Genomic DNA, 14,216 nt, shown 5'->3' with positions numbered 1-14,216 from the left:
AGGAGGAAAGGAAGAGGAAGGGGGAAGAGGAAGAAAAGTTTGACTCAGGCATATTTATAAAATCAAACTGAGTAGGAAGTAGTTACTGAACACATTTTTAAGCATGTTGAGCCAATGAAGCTGTGTGGAAGTGTGAAAGATGCTGTTGATCTTCATATCCATTGAATGCTAAGGATTTGCGAATATAAAAAATGATTTTATTGCAATTATTTTTTCAATTCGAAGTATATCATTTTTACCTAGAAATATCTTTCGGATCATACTGGCACAATGCAATAAGATCCTTCCAAATATCTGTGTTCTTTTCAATTTAAGAGTGAGTCTTTGCAGCATCTGAAAACAAAAGAACAAGGAGACGAGTTAACACATCAAACCTTGACTGTTCTCAAGGACATGCAGATCCGCTTTCCAGGAAAATCAGATGCAGAGTCGGAGCTTCTGATACAAGATGTGAGTATGCCAAGGAGCTCATATCCTTCTGTCCTAAAAATATTAAAATTTATTTCCCAATGGCATTATACTCAATTACATCGCAAACTTAATTGATGTTCTTTTTAACCTCTATAAGCTTTAGAAAATACAGGGGTTTAATTTTAATTATCATGATTCCTGATCAGTGAGATCCTATATATAATTAGCAATGCAAAATATCTTTTAGTATAAGTATTGTTTTAATGATAAGACTCCTTCATCAAGTAAGAATAATTAGTATTAAATAATTATTGTCCTTGGTGATTAAAGAAATACCAGGTTAATCTTGCTCTTACAAAGATTTGGTGAGATCTAATATGCAATGGGATGTCTCTTGACATAATATGTCAATGATTTTTAAATGTGAAACCTTGAATATCATATTTTAGTGTGTAATTTTAAAATGACTTATGCTAGGTTTTGTGAATGTGTGTGTAAGTGCATGTTGGCAAATACCTATTTGCACTTTTCAGTAGAACATTTTAAAATAGTGATGTGTCTGAACATTCTTATTAAAGTTAGGGATTTACTCTTAATTCAGAAACATAGTCTAAGTTACCAAAATATGTTTAGTGAAAGAATGTTTCTTAATGGATACATGCTTTTTAGATTATCATTTCTGGGTAATTCTCAAGTAATGAAATATTTTCAAAGAGCCCTAGGGCACCATCTAGTGGCCAACTGTAAGATTTAAAAACCTTGGCCATGAACTTTTTTATGCGGTTCGTATTATTTTAGACTTGTCAGAGCAGATATATACAAACAAAAGCCAAAATAGCATAACAATAACAAAAGTGATTGTTTAGTGACATCAATAGTGGCAATCTATACTTCTATCATGACTTTATAAACAATGTTACAAATATGTGTTTCATTGTTAACATATTCTTTTGAAAGTTAAAACTATGTCATGTTTGCAAGTGAGCTGCTACTTAATACATCACAGGAAAAGAAGGAAAGATAATACTGACTATAAAGGATTATTCTAGATGTTTTATTCTTCATTTAGTTCAACTTTTCAATAAAGGTCTTTTCTAAGTAAAGCCAATAATTTGAAGCACACACTTTTAATTCTCTGTTTCACATAAACATTTTCATTATATTCCACCTCTGACTCAATTAGATGATCATAGAGCAAATCTAATGATTGTGGCTAATGTAATTGTTCTATAAGAACTTGTACAGGCTTATACAATTAATATTCTTAATAATTATATCAGATATTATTTACTTCATGTTCACTATATGTTGTAAAAGTTTGAAATGTCTGTTATATATTAGTACAACATATATTCAGAAATGTTGCACATTTGAACAAAAAGGAACAAAAGGAGATGATAGAATGCTAATTCTATGTAGGCTACCTTCTGTTGTATTACTTAATATTCTACTATGCCTAATACGGTAAATACAGCCCTTGGAATCACAGTAAAAAATCTTCCCCAAACTTATATGTCTGAGGACTTTTGACGTTGACTCGTTGGAGATTGCCTTCCTGGTACAACATGCAGAGAAAGCTTCGGGTTTAGATATTTCCACCTATATTTCTCTCTTAAAAATGTTTTCACACATGGTTTTATGGAAGTTAGCACTGTTTATTGAAAATCATAACATACTGCTCTCATTGTACAAATTAATTCGGTTTCTATCTTCTTATCTACTATTTCTCTATTACTTCTGATGAACATTCTAAATTCAATGTTTGTCTTCTCCAAACAGATCATCGATAACTGGAAGTATCATAAAACAAAAGTGGCATCATATTGGCTTATTAAATTGGACTCTGTTAAGCAACGAAAAGTAAGTGATGCTCAGAAATTATTTCGCCCTTTTAGGATATATATTAAGCTAGGATATTTCAGCTGACGTCACAAACTTTACACATGCCTGTTTTTTTGTTCAGTTCTTCAACAAATATTTTTGAGCATTTACCCTGTGTCAGGCACTGATCTTTATTCTGAAGATTAAAAAGAGAATTAAGAGAAAAATTCATACTCTAATAGAGATTATGATAAACATCTATGTTATAGAGCATGATGAATTTAGCATTTCAAGTCAGTGGAGAAAAGATGAATTTTTTCTCATGAGTGGAAATGAAATTGATTTTGTGTATTTGTAAGAAAACTAAGTTGGGGTCTTATTTTTATTATATACAAAGATATAGATTACAGTTTCATATGTAACAAGAAAAATACTAAATAAGGATTTGGAAGAAAATATGGAAGAATGTGTTTATAATCTTAGGGTGGGGACATTTCTGAAGAAAGTGCTAAAACCTAGAAGACGTAAAGGAAAAGACCTACAGATTTGGTTATGTAAACTTACAAATGATAAAACGCATCTGAAACCAAGCTAAAAGCATACGTGATGAAGGGAATTACTATTGGAGGGATGGACTGATGCTTTGAGAAAAAGATATTTGAAGCAGATAAAATGAAAGTAACCCCAGCAAACTGATACTTCCTACAAATCAATCAACAAAAGAAAATCTATCTCACATCTAAGTCAACAGAAGACAATCAGCAAAAGAGACTCTAGTTTACATCCACATATATTTATGTGTGTGTATAAAATGGCAAAGCGTATAACAACAAAGGCCATGAAAAGGCGCTTTATGCATCTTCAGACTAACTGGATCCTCAGCTGCACCAATGATGAAGAAAAAGTAAGCAAAGACCATCATATTGGCAAAAATCAGTGAGACAGAAAATATCCTGTGATGAGAAATGTATGGATAAGAGTCTTTTACAATAATATTAGAGGGAAAATATATTGCTCTAATCCTATAGGAAGGTAATTTGCCGTATCTATTTATTATGAATATAAATATTCATCAGGTTATGACTCAACAAAACCATTTCCATCATTTTATGCCACAGATTAATAGCTTGAATCTACAAAAGGTTTATGGACACATTCTTTCCAGTGTACATGTATGTGTGAGACCAAAATATTTGAAGCAACCTGTATGTTTGTCATAGAGATTAAATGAAATTTTTTCGCAACCATACAATTTAGTTGTTTTCAGTTGAGTTCTGTTCCATAATAATAGATAGTAACTGAAAGCGCAGCACAAGACTATGGATTGGGGGCATTAAACAAGAGTTCGTTAGAATAGAAACCTGAATTTTACTAATCATGGGTGAAGGATACTAACAAGAAATAATATCTAAGTGAGGAATTTTCAGGAGTCTGTGTATCCCCCAGCTATCTGAGGTCCCACATTAGATATCTGGTAACATTCTGGGTTCGGAGCAAAAAGGGCCAACTCTCTTTTTGTCTATCTTGGCAGAAGCAATCTTTCTGATTTAGATGGCTTTCACTTTTTTTTTTTTTAACACGATGACCATTTATTAGCCAAAGTAATCTGCGGAGTCCTGCTCACAGGTGGCGACCATGGGGCCCCCCTTCCTGCGGATGCTGTCAGAGGGGCTGGGGTGACATCCTCAGTTCACTCAGTTCCATCCCCGAGCAGGCAAGGGCTCTGAGAGCTCACTGGGGTCTGGATCTGTGGGTGATGGTCCTATTTCCTCTTGTGGCCCACAGTTTGATGTGTAGGGCAGTAATGCCCAGCTCCTTACACCTCTGGGCAACATCCTGGGCAGCCAACCTGGCAGCGTATGGTGAGGATTCATCTCGGTCAGCAGTCACCTTCATCCTATTGGTCATGTGGCACATGGTTTCCTTGCCAGAAAAATCAGTGACATGGAAAAAAGTGTCATTGAAGGACTCAAAAAAATGTGGCAGACACCAATAAGGACTCTCTCTATTTTCTTCCTGCTGATAAGTTCAATCAGAAGGTTTATTGAAATGTCCAGAAAGGTCAACATTACCTTGGACATTGCATTTTTCCTTTAAATATTTTACAGTAAAGGAATATCAATATTTTAAATGAGGGCCTGTGCTGTGGCAAGGGTCAAAGCTGATGGCTGCATCATCCAGGTTCCATGAAGCGCTGGTTTGTGTGTATTCTGGCAGCTCCACTTTTGATCTGACTCCCTGCTCATGGCCTTGAAGGCAGCGGAAAGATGGCCTAAATGCTCAGGGCCCTGTAACCCATGTGGACACGTAGATAATGAGATCTGGGAGGGAAGAAGTGCATAACTCAATCCCTCTCTCTATAGCTCTTTTCTTATCTCTCTGGAATTTGGACTTTTGAAATAAATAAATAAATCTTTATTAAAAACAAATGATAGAAATAAGTTATACAATACTATGTGTTGCTCAATTTGAGTTCACTGATGTGCATAATATATATTACACTAATATATTAAACTTTAATATTAAAAATGGGGTGCCAAGTTGTTACAATTATGGTAACTACCTTAGTGATGTAGTCAGGGGTGTGCTAGGGAATGGAAGTGGTAACAATTTTATTTTTTCCTTTTGTTTTTGTGTATGCCTCAATGTTTTTCAAGTTGGAACAATCATTATAAAAATGGGAGGGTGGCAGAAAGACATGAGTACTTCTTCCAGAAAAGGCTGGAGAAGTGATATAGGGTGGTTCCATGTCCCGGATCGTGTTCATATGTTGAAGGGAAAACAAGGGAGAGAGAGAGCATTGCTCCTGATCCCGGGATACTGCTGCCCTGCTGTCTTTGTGGCCGAGACACCCCTTTTTCTCACCCCTGTATACCACTGTTTTGAAGTCCCAGTTCCATCTCCTTCAAGAAGCCTTAAAACCTGTCTGAATTCCCCTCCAGTCACGTACTGCCTTTCTCTATTTGATTCCTCAGGGCACTGTGTACTCACTTGGACTTTATAACTGCCAGGAGAGATTTTTGGTTGAATCTTTGCACCCCTTACAGCTGAGGGAGGGATTTCATCTCCTGGATTCTTGCAGGAGGCAGCTGTAAACAGGTGTTAGATTGATGCAGTTCTAAACTCTTATGAGCTCTGTCAGTAGTGAACAATCTTCCTTTGTGCCTTTCTTAACAAGTGGTGTGTTTATTTGATAAAAAATATTTGAGACAGTCTAATAAGCATTGTGTGAGATGGCAAAAATCATGTGCTTAAATAGCATAAATATCTGTGAATTAGAAGAAATTATTTTATATGTTTTAGGGTTTTAATGCTTATCTGGGCTGCCAGATTTCGAGTAAAAATAGATGTTTGTGTATAAATTTACTAGCAAGTATGTATGCTGGTATGTCCACTTATTCCAAAACCGATTTGCTCTAAGAAATATTTGGACTAGATTATATTTGTGTGATCATTTCTCCAGATCTGGATATGCAAAGACACCCTAGCATTCTTCATGAACTGTTCCCTCAAGTGATTGGGAACGCTGTCTGAAGCACAGGATGTTTAATTCAGTGTACACACCTTGTTATTCCTTTTTCGTGGCTTCTTCCTTTAGGTGTAAATTAAAGGCAGTGTAGTTCCTGCTTGCGAGAAAGTAACAAGATTTCTCATCTCTAATACAAAATTTCTAGGAGTTTGCACTGGCCAAGCATTTAGTTATTTTTCTGCATAGATAACTTACTAAATAGTTTTATCTTTCACAAAAGAATCCATATTTTCTGCTTTGATTTCCTAAGAACAAAAAGGGTTGATTCACTGCAGCAAGTGTTGCCCAGCTTCAGGGAGGCTCCAAAAGTGGTTGAGGAATAATAGGTACAGGCTATGAACAGGACCAGAAGCTCAGGATTATACACGTATGACTTATTTGTAACAATTTTTCTTGCTTTAAACATGATTACCATGATTTCTTGTTTTTCCTCAGTAATTTTTTTCTTTAAGAGAAATTTCCCAGGACAAATTCTGATTTCTTTTAATTTCTTAAAGCCAGGAACCAGGAACTCCATCTGGGTCTCTCATGTGCGTCACAGGGGCACCAGTGTTTGGGCCATCATTCACTACCTTTTCAGGCAAATTAGTTGCCAACTAGATTCAAAGTGGGATTGATCCATAACTCTGTTGTGGGATGTGGCTGCCTAAGCAAAGGCTTAACTTGTGATGCCAGCCCAGGAGGTTTTTTTTTTTTTTTTTTTTTTTTTTTTTTTTTACCATTTTGTGCATTGACTCAATATTTAATGTGTGCAATAGTCAAAAATCACCCCAGAAGAAAATAACCATTGGGACAAAATTAGATGTGCTCATTCATTTATTTATATGTGAGTGTATTTATATATATATGTGTGTGTGTGTGTATAATTATCATTACTTGCATCTTTGTTTCAAGGTCATTTCATATAAAATCAGAGGAGAAATGATTAGAGAACAAAAGACTTTTTTTCTGACAATAGGATTAATTTGAGTCCAAGTGCAGTGGGCCATGAAGTTTGCATGATGAAATTTGAGAAGCAATGTTAGGTAGAAGAAGGGGTCTTGTAGTCCTGTTGGTTTGCTTCTGGCCCTGGCCTTCGGTGGGGGACTTCTCATAACTCCTGTGATGTTTGTAATCCTAATTACAGGAGGGTTCTTGTGAGGCACACAGACTCCATTTTGGGAATGAACTCTAGCTGTGGAAGGGCTGAAAGGCAGCTTGATTTTTTTTTCCTTCCAAGGACCTTCAAGCAAGGTTATTTCTCACATGTATTTATATTTTGCTAAGAATTCTTTCTATACAGAGTTTGTAGAATATGTAGAAATGAGGGTAACAAATTGACTGGCTTATAACATATTGACCATGGTTTTGACTATGAATTTGAAATTTTTATCATTGCCTTGTAAAACCAATCACTGCATCTAGAAAGTAAAAATAAACCTGGAAATGTAGGTCAGCTATGGAAGGCAGAATGAGATATAATAAAAACAAATTACCTGTTTAAAAAGCCAAAGCCCTTTCCTGTTTTCCATTAGATATGGATTAATCAGATTCCTCCCTCTTCGGCTGTGATAGCAGTTGATAATCATTGGAAAGCTTTGCCAGCTCTCAGTCCTCTGTGAAGCACAGGAACTAGAAGTGAAGAGAGTTACAAGGGAATTTGCTCAGGGAAGGTAAAGAGGAGAGAGATGTGCAATAGTAAAAAAGACCTTCAGAATGTAGTGCAGGTCTGACTCCTTTGAAGGGAAGGGATGTTAGGGTAGGAAGAACCTCAGGTTTCATTCAATTCTGAGAAAGTCTTTGTGGTTCTGATGATGGGGGCCCAGAGAAAAGACCACCTGTCAGAGGGATCCTACTCAGGAGAAGGAGCCCTTCACGTTTCCCAGCTGTGCTCCATCCTTGGCTATGGGCCCTGTGCAAGAAGCGTCTGTTGCAATTCTGAGCAGAGAAGCCATCAGCTAGCTGCCTGCCATCTTTTTAACAGGCTGATGTAAGTGTAATGTCCCCAAGGCCGCCACAAAGTTTGTGTGGGGTACAGTTTAATGCAACAAACTTTCAGTGGTTGCAATTTTAAAAATAAGCACCATGCAAGATCCTTTGGAGATGTTGAGGGCATTTATTTATTTATTCACTCAAACATACCTTCAAAGGATATTTGTTGATGGTCTGCCATTTCCTAAGCACTATTCTATGTGTGGAATAGCATCTTAATTCCATTTACTGGTGATTGTTGAAATGTGTGTCTTTTCTTACTTCAGGATGAAAACATTTACTAGCTGTTTGCTAGACTATTGTAAAACTCTTTGCTTAGAATACCATACACATAAAGTGTCCCACATGCTTTCTTTTTTATGTTCTAGGAAATAAAATAAAATTATTTTCTTCAGTTTTCTTTAATGGGTATAAAATTTAAAGATCAAAGGCATGGAAATTAAATACTGCAAAAGATCCTCACTAGGTGAAAATGGAACTAGTTAATCCTATTTAGTGTCATGTTTTAATAACTCCAAACTTAACATAATTTAGCCTTTTTCCAGGAGTGCAGTTTCTCTATACTCGTGTTGTCTGTGGAGAGGAAATGTAAAAGTATGAAAATGCTGCAGTGTTGCTGGGCTGTGAGGAATGCCAAATTTGCTGATAAATTTCTTTTCTAATGTGATACCCAGCCTTAAACTGAGAGGATGGAGAATACCATATTTCCATTTATTTTAGCATTCTAGGTTTCTCTAATTTATTAAGCATTTCTTCTCTAAATAGCAGCTTCTGTTTAATACCTACCATAGTTGCTTCTGCATGTGTCTTCATGTTATTATTTTGCATCTTTTTCATTTGGGCTGACATTGATGCTGTTAGTTTTGCTTCAGCGAAGCTGCCTTTACCCCATAGCTATGGCTGCATGCATCATTAGTACAGCATGTAGTGATTTTAATGTTATTTCTAAACTGCCCTCACCTCTTGCCATTATTTTAATTTAGGACCAACTGTTCAGCCATATGGAGTAGTTTGTCATTCAACATCTGTATGTTCTTGCAAAATATGAGTTTGTCTGTGTGCATTATACCTTCAAATGTGCTATATTTCATATGGAAAATACAAATCTTATAATTTCATTAATGCTGTCATTGACTAAATTATTTTTTTTTTCCTTTGGAAAGCTTAATGTTGAGTAAGGATGCTTTTAAAAGCCATAAAGCAAGGAAATGGATACCCATGCACTGTGCATTAGCCTTACTTGGTCATAGATGAAAACAAGGGTATCTCATTGACCATTTTTTTATGTGTTTCACAAATGATTCATCTTCCAACAATTTATTTTAACCTCAAAGCACTGGAATTCCAAAAAAAATTACAAATAGAGCTGACACACATTTACTTCATTGCAGCCTGATTTCTTGCCTGCTTGTGCTCTGCCTTCATAAAATTATTCAGTAGGTGTTTCACTGATGGTGAAATTGCCCTGTCCCCACCTGTGTAGTCCCCAGAATGAGTCCGTATCATCATCCTTCACAGCTGTGACAGGGAGAGCCTGAGCATCCTGGCTTGCAAATGGTTCCAGCTCTCACACCACAACCAGAGCTTGCCTTCTTGGAACAACTCCTTGAAAATCAGAAGCAATTGGAACTAGTGTTGTTGCATAGTGGGTGGAAGTCCTGGTTGCTCCACTTCCACTCCAGCTTCCTGCTAATGCACATGAGAAACTTACAGATTATGGCTCAAGAGCTGAAGCCCCTGGCACCCATGAGAAAGATTCAGATGGAGTTCCAGGTTCTTCACTTTTGTCTGGCCCAACCCTGGCCATTGTGGCCATTTGGGAAGTGACACAGAAGCTGGAAGATTTCTTTCTCTCTCTGTAGCTCAGCTTTTAAATCAATCAATCAATCAATCAATCAACCAACCAGCCAAACAATTAACTATAAAAATAAATAAAATGAAAAGGCAAGAGGCCAGGAGAAAAGAAAAAGAATGTCTATGCCCTGTGGGTTGCTCTGAAAAGGAACTGAGGAGAGCATGCATTCTAAGCCCCTGCCTATCTAGGAAATGCTTCCGTAGCAAAGGTGCTAGCAGTGGCGCTAAGTTGCCTGAAATATTTTCTATCTTTACATTAGAGGAAACATTAGGAGTGAAGCAAAAACATTTACCCCATACAGAACTCCTTACCCACATTCTGAAATTGCTACTTTTAGTCATGTGTGGGTTAGGAACACCAGACTGTCATACTTTCAAAGTTTTTTCTAAATCAAGAACAAAATATATGCAGAATAGCATCTGGGAGAGTTGTGTTAAGTCGGATTTTCATCATCACTACCATGAGAAACCTAAAAGAAGCTGCTTGCAAGGAAGGCCTGTTTGGGCTCATAATGTTGTAGAGCAGTGGTCCAAAACTGGTTTGCTCCACTGGCTCAGTTATCTGGAGAGGCTGGAGGATGGCCATGGTCATTGTGCCAGGGAGCAATCATATGGTGACATGGTAAGCCAGGAAGCTGGGGGAGAGCGACATAACCCTTAGACACTGTAAGTACACTGAGTCTCCACCTGGCTCTTTGATACTCATGTCCATCATCCTTGCACTGTAACAATCATTCTGATGTCTTAACTCAATCCAGCGCTCATCTGGAAATCCAGAGTCATGTCCAAGACTCAAGGTAGATTCCTCAGGCTGTGAACCTTCAAAAAATCCCAGTCATACACTTACAGGATATAATGGACAGATGGGCATAGGCCAGGTGTTTGTGAGTGACAGACAGGACCAAAGCAAGAACTAAAACCAGCAAACATGAACTAATAGAGCTCCTGGACACAGTGTGAGAAAGGCAGCCCTGCTGCCGTAGCTGCACTGCTCAGTGTGGTGTTCACTTCTCACAGGTTGTAGTCTCATCTCAGCAGCACCACTTAGTGTTTCTCTGGCGGAGACTGTAGCTGCTCTTGGCACCACATTTATGCTTAAAATTGCCTGACTGTAGGCTTTCTACAGTGGCTCCGCATCCATGACAGTTTCTCCTCATTTCCAGTTGTCTTAGATATCCCATGAAATTGGAGGGGGGACTTCCTTTCTTCCCATGACTGTGTTGTCTGCCCTGCCTGGCTGCTTTCTGAGGCTACACACTGTTAGTGGCATTATCTCATAACTTTCTTGGATCCTGCACACCTGCAAAACCAGCATCACAAGGATGATGCCAAAGTCTGTCTCCAGCAGGAACTGTCCCTATGCCAGCTTGAACCAAGGCAGTTATTGCTTTGGGGTACTTTGCTGGCAAGCCAGAACCTAGAGCTGGCTATAGGTGAGCGAGAAGCTTCAGGGCTCTTTTTTGAAAGCATTATGCTCTGGAAGGTCTTTGAAATAAATTTGTACTTCTGGGCCTATAATAGAACTGGGATGGAGGGGGCATTTTGTAGATTTTTAAGGTGCCCTTCAGGCCTTTTCTCCACTGTCTTGCCAGTTAGCACGTGGCATCCTGTTACCTGAGTTCCTTTCCTAAGCAAGCTGTTTCTGCACCATACTCTATTGAACATGCTTTTTCTTTGTTCCTTCTCAGGTCGGGCTGAAGATATTCCAAATCTTTCTACTCTTTATGCTCTTGATTCTCACTGTGTAACTGACTGAACATGGCCAATAATACCCATGCTACAGTCTGAATTCTTTGCTGGTTTGAATCTTCTCTGCCAAATGAACCAGTCTACCACTTCTCAACTCAGCCTCCTGTAAAGAATCAGGACAGAGACACAGTGTAGTCAAGTTCCATTCCATGCTGTGACAACGGTGGTCAGTTTTCAATAGAATCCTCATCACCATGGCTGGAGTTGTGGTTTAGCACATTGAGTGTCTACCTAAGACTCCAGATCCCATATCAGAGCACCAGTTTGAATTCAGGCTGCTTTGCGTCTGAACTAGCTCTTTGCGAAGGTATTTGGAAAAGCAGCAGAAGATGATACTTGGACCCATACAAGCATGTGGAAAATGTGGTTAGAGTTCCTGCCTCCTGGCTTTGTCTTAACCCAGCCCTAACGTGCTGCCCACTGGGGAAGTGAGCTCATGGATGTAATATCTTTTTCTCTTCCTTTCTGCCATTCTACCCAAAAGAAAATAAATCCTTTTTGCCTCAGTAATCTCATCAGCATGGCCTTTATGACCCACATTTCTGCCAGAATCCTGAGTGTGCATCTGAATTGCCCATCATTTTTCTGCTTGTAACATCCCAACCTTTCCTTAGTCTTTCTCCAAATTTTCCCATTTGTCAGTTCACCAATTCCAAATCCATCTCCATGTGTTCAGCTGCAGTTAGAGTAATGATCCCTTTCATGGTTCCAGTTTTCAATAGGATCAGCTTTTCCTCAAGTGGAATATCTAAGACAAGTTACTTTTAAAGGAAGGAGCTTATTTTGTCTCATGGTTTTGGAGGATTACACTGCAAGTTTTGGGAAGATCCCATTAGTTTATCCATCTGATATGGCAAGAAAATGACAGTTGCCAAGTATTTCTATAGGAGTACAGGAAATATCACAGGGTGTGTTAGGAGAGGGAGAGAGAGTTGACTTTTATTACCAAGCCTCCTAAGAACTAGCTTCTCGGGCCATGCCCTCAGAGACCTACCATGTTCCACTATGTCCACCCCTAAGCACCATAATTGCATCCACTCTCAGTATTAACCATGATTCTGATATCGAACCATCTGCATGAGTTTGAGCTCCATATTGTTTTCAAATCCTAGCAAGGGTCTCCTGTAAATAGTGTACCCAGCACAGTGGTTCACGCTAAGGCAGCCAATACGTGCTAGCTGTCCTTCCCTTTGGCTCTTGTGTGTCATGTGCTTTTTACTGTATACTGTGTTTAAAAAAATGAATGAATACCCTATAATCTTAATTACTATATCATTTTAAAGCCAGATATAATTATTTCATAATATAATGTGAAGACTTCACAATGTGAAGACTGATTAACTTGAGCTAATGTTAAAATTTACAGGATTGATAACACTTTTTCATTTTAGTTATTTTACATAAAGCCTAATTATTCTTGAGACTAATTTAAGGGTCATCTTGGCTGCTTTTGGTGTCCTACTATACACTAATATAGTGGACAGGAAAACTGAGAAGTCATTTCAATTTATCATTAATGCTAGTGTTGATTCTTGTATCAGTTAAGAGTAGTGTTTTCCACATTAAAAAGCATAGAGTTAAGCAGTTTCAATGAAAATAGTAAAAAATAAAATGCATGAATTAATGTCTGACATGCATATTTCATCAGTATTATTGTGAATAATTCATGTTAAAGTTTTAAAAAATTCCTCTTTATAATTAAGCATTCGTTATTAGTAATATTGAGTTCTTCCAGAACAGTATGTTTCACAGACTACTTGATCCTGTTCCCCCTCTGCTTTCATGACACTCACGACCTGAACACTTCCCAAGCTGCCTGCTCCCAGGGGAAGGAAGCCAGAACAGGAAGGGGAAGAGGGCATAGCTGCCCTCTGTCCAGTGCAAGAAACAGCAGTGGGTCTGCTTCTCTAAACATAATGTTAGTTTGGAAATCTCTGCTGAACTGGTCTTTAAACAGATCTTTGTTCTAAATTTGCCTTAGTCTAAGATAACTAGTGCAGCTTTATAAACATTGCTGTTTTGAAGAGAAGCAAATTACTTTTTTATCTGCTTCCAGTTCTTCATGTTTTATGCAGCCTTTGCATTTAGAAGTCTTTTTCTCTTTTTACTGTCATTTTACAGTTTTGTAAAATTTTACAAATTGTTATTCTTACTTCATCTTATGAAATGCCTGTTTGTAAACAGTTGCACTTTTATGCCTTTTTGCTATATTACTGATACTAATATTTTGTTGGATAAATTTGTTTTGGATATATTTTCCCAGGTAATTCTTTGATCTTTTTTTTTCTCGAACACATCTTAGTGAACATTATTTCTTACATTTGTAAAGTTTTATTTGTTTGAAAGGCAGAGTGAGAGAAAAGGAGAGACACAGAGAGAATATCTTCTATCCAAGAGTTTATTCACCAAATTTTTGCCACAGTCATGAGTGGGTTAGGCTAAAACCAGAAGCCAGGAGCATCAGACTGGTTTCCTACTGGGTAACAGCAACCCAAGTACTTTAGCCATCATCTGCTGCTGCTCAGGAGGTAGAAGGAAGCTGGATTAGAACAGGGGCAGGGTGGATCTCACCCCTGTGGACATCCCATGTGGCAGTTCAGCTTGCTGGACCACAGTGCCCACATGCTGAATTTTAATATAATCAGAATTGCTCGTGGCCCGGCGGCATGGCCTAGCGGCTAAAGTCCTTGCCTTGAACTCGCCAGGATCCCATATGGACGCCGGTTCTAATCCCGGCAGCTCCACTTCCCATCTAGCTCCCTGCTTGTGGCCTGGGAAAGCAGTTGAGGATGGCCCAATGCATTGGGACCCTGCACCCGCATGGGAGACCCGGAAGAGGTTCCAGGTTCCCGGCTTCGGATCGGCGCGCACCGGCTGTTGC

At 38.3% G+C, this 14,216-nt stretch overlaps 1 protein-coding gene across 5 annotated transcripts in view; it reads left to right on the top strand.

Annotated features, from left to right (window-relative positions):
- TTLL7 (tubulin tyrosine ligase like 7) overlaps positions 1–14,216 on the top strand; it is a 163,594-nt gene that overhangs the window by 124,569 nt on the left and 24,809 nt on the right. For 4 of the 5 annotated variants that reach the window (XM_058658594.1, XM_058658597.1, XM_058658591.1 and 1 more), the window contains 2 exons: positions 316–450; positions 2,191–2,271. In XM_058658594.1, coding sequence (XP_058514577.1) covers positions 316–450; positions 2,191–2,271 — 216 coding nt within the window. Of the gene's footprint in view, positions 1–315; positions 451–2,190; positions 2,272–14,216 lie in introns of those variants that run through there. The other variant, XR_009244521.1, reaches the window with a different exon arrangement.

Source organism: Ochotona princeps, chromosome 2 (genome assembly GCF_030435755.1).
Source record: "Ochotona princeps isolate mOchPri1 chromosome 2, mOchPri1.hap1, whole genome shotgun sequence".
NCBI lineage: Eukaryota > Metazoa > Chordata > Mammalia > Lagomorpha > Ochotonidae > Ochotona > Ochotona princeps.
This window is presented reverse-complemented; position numbering and strand designations above follow the sequence as displayed.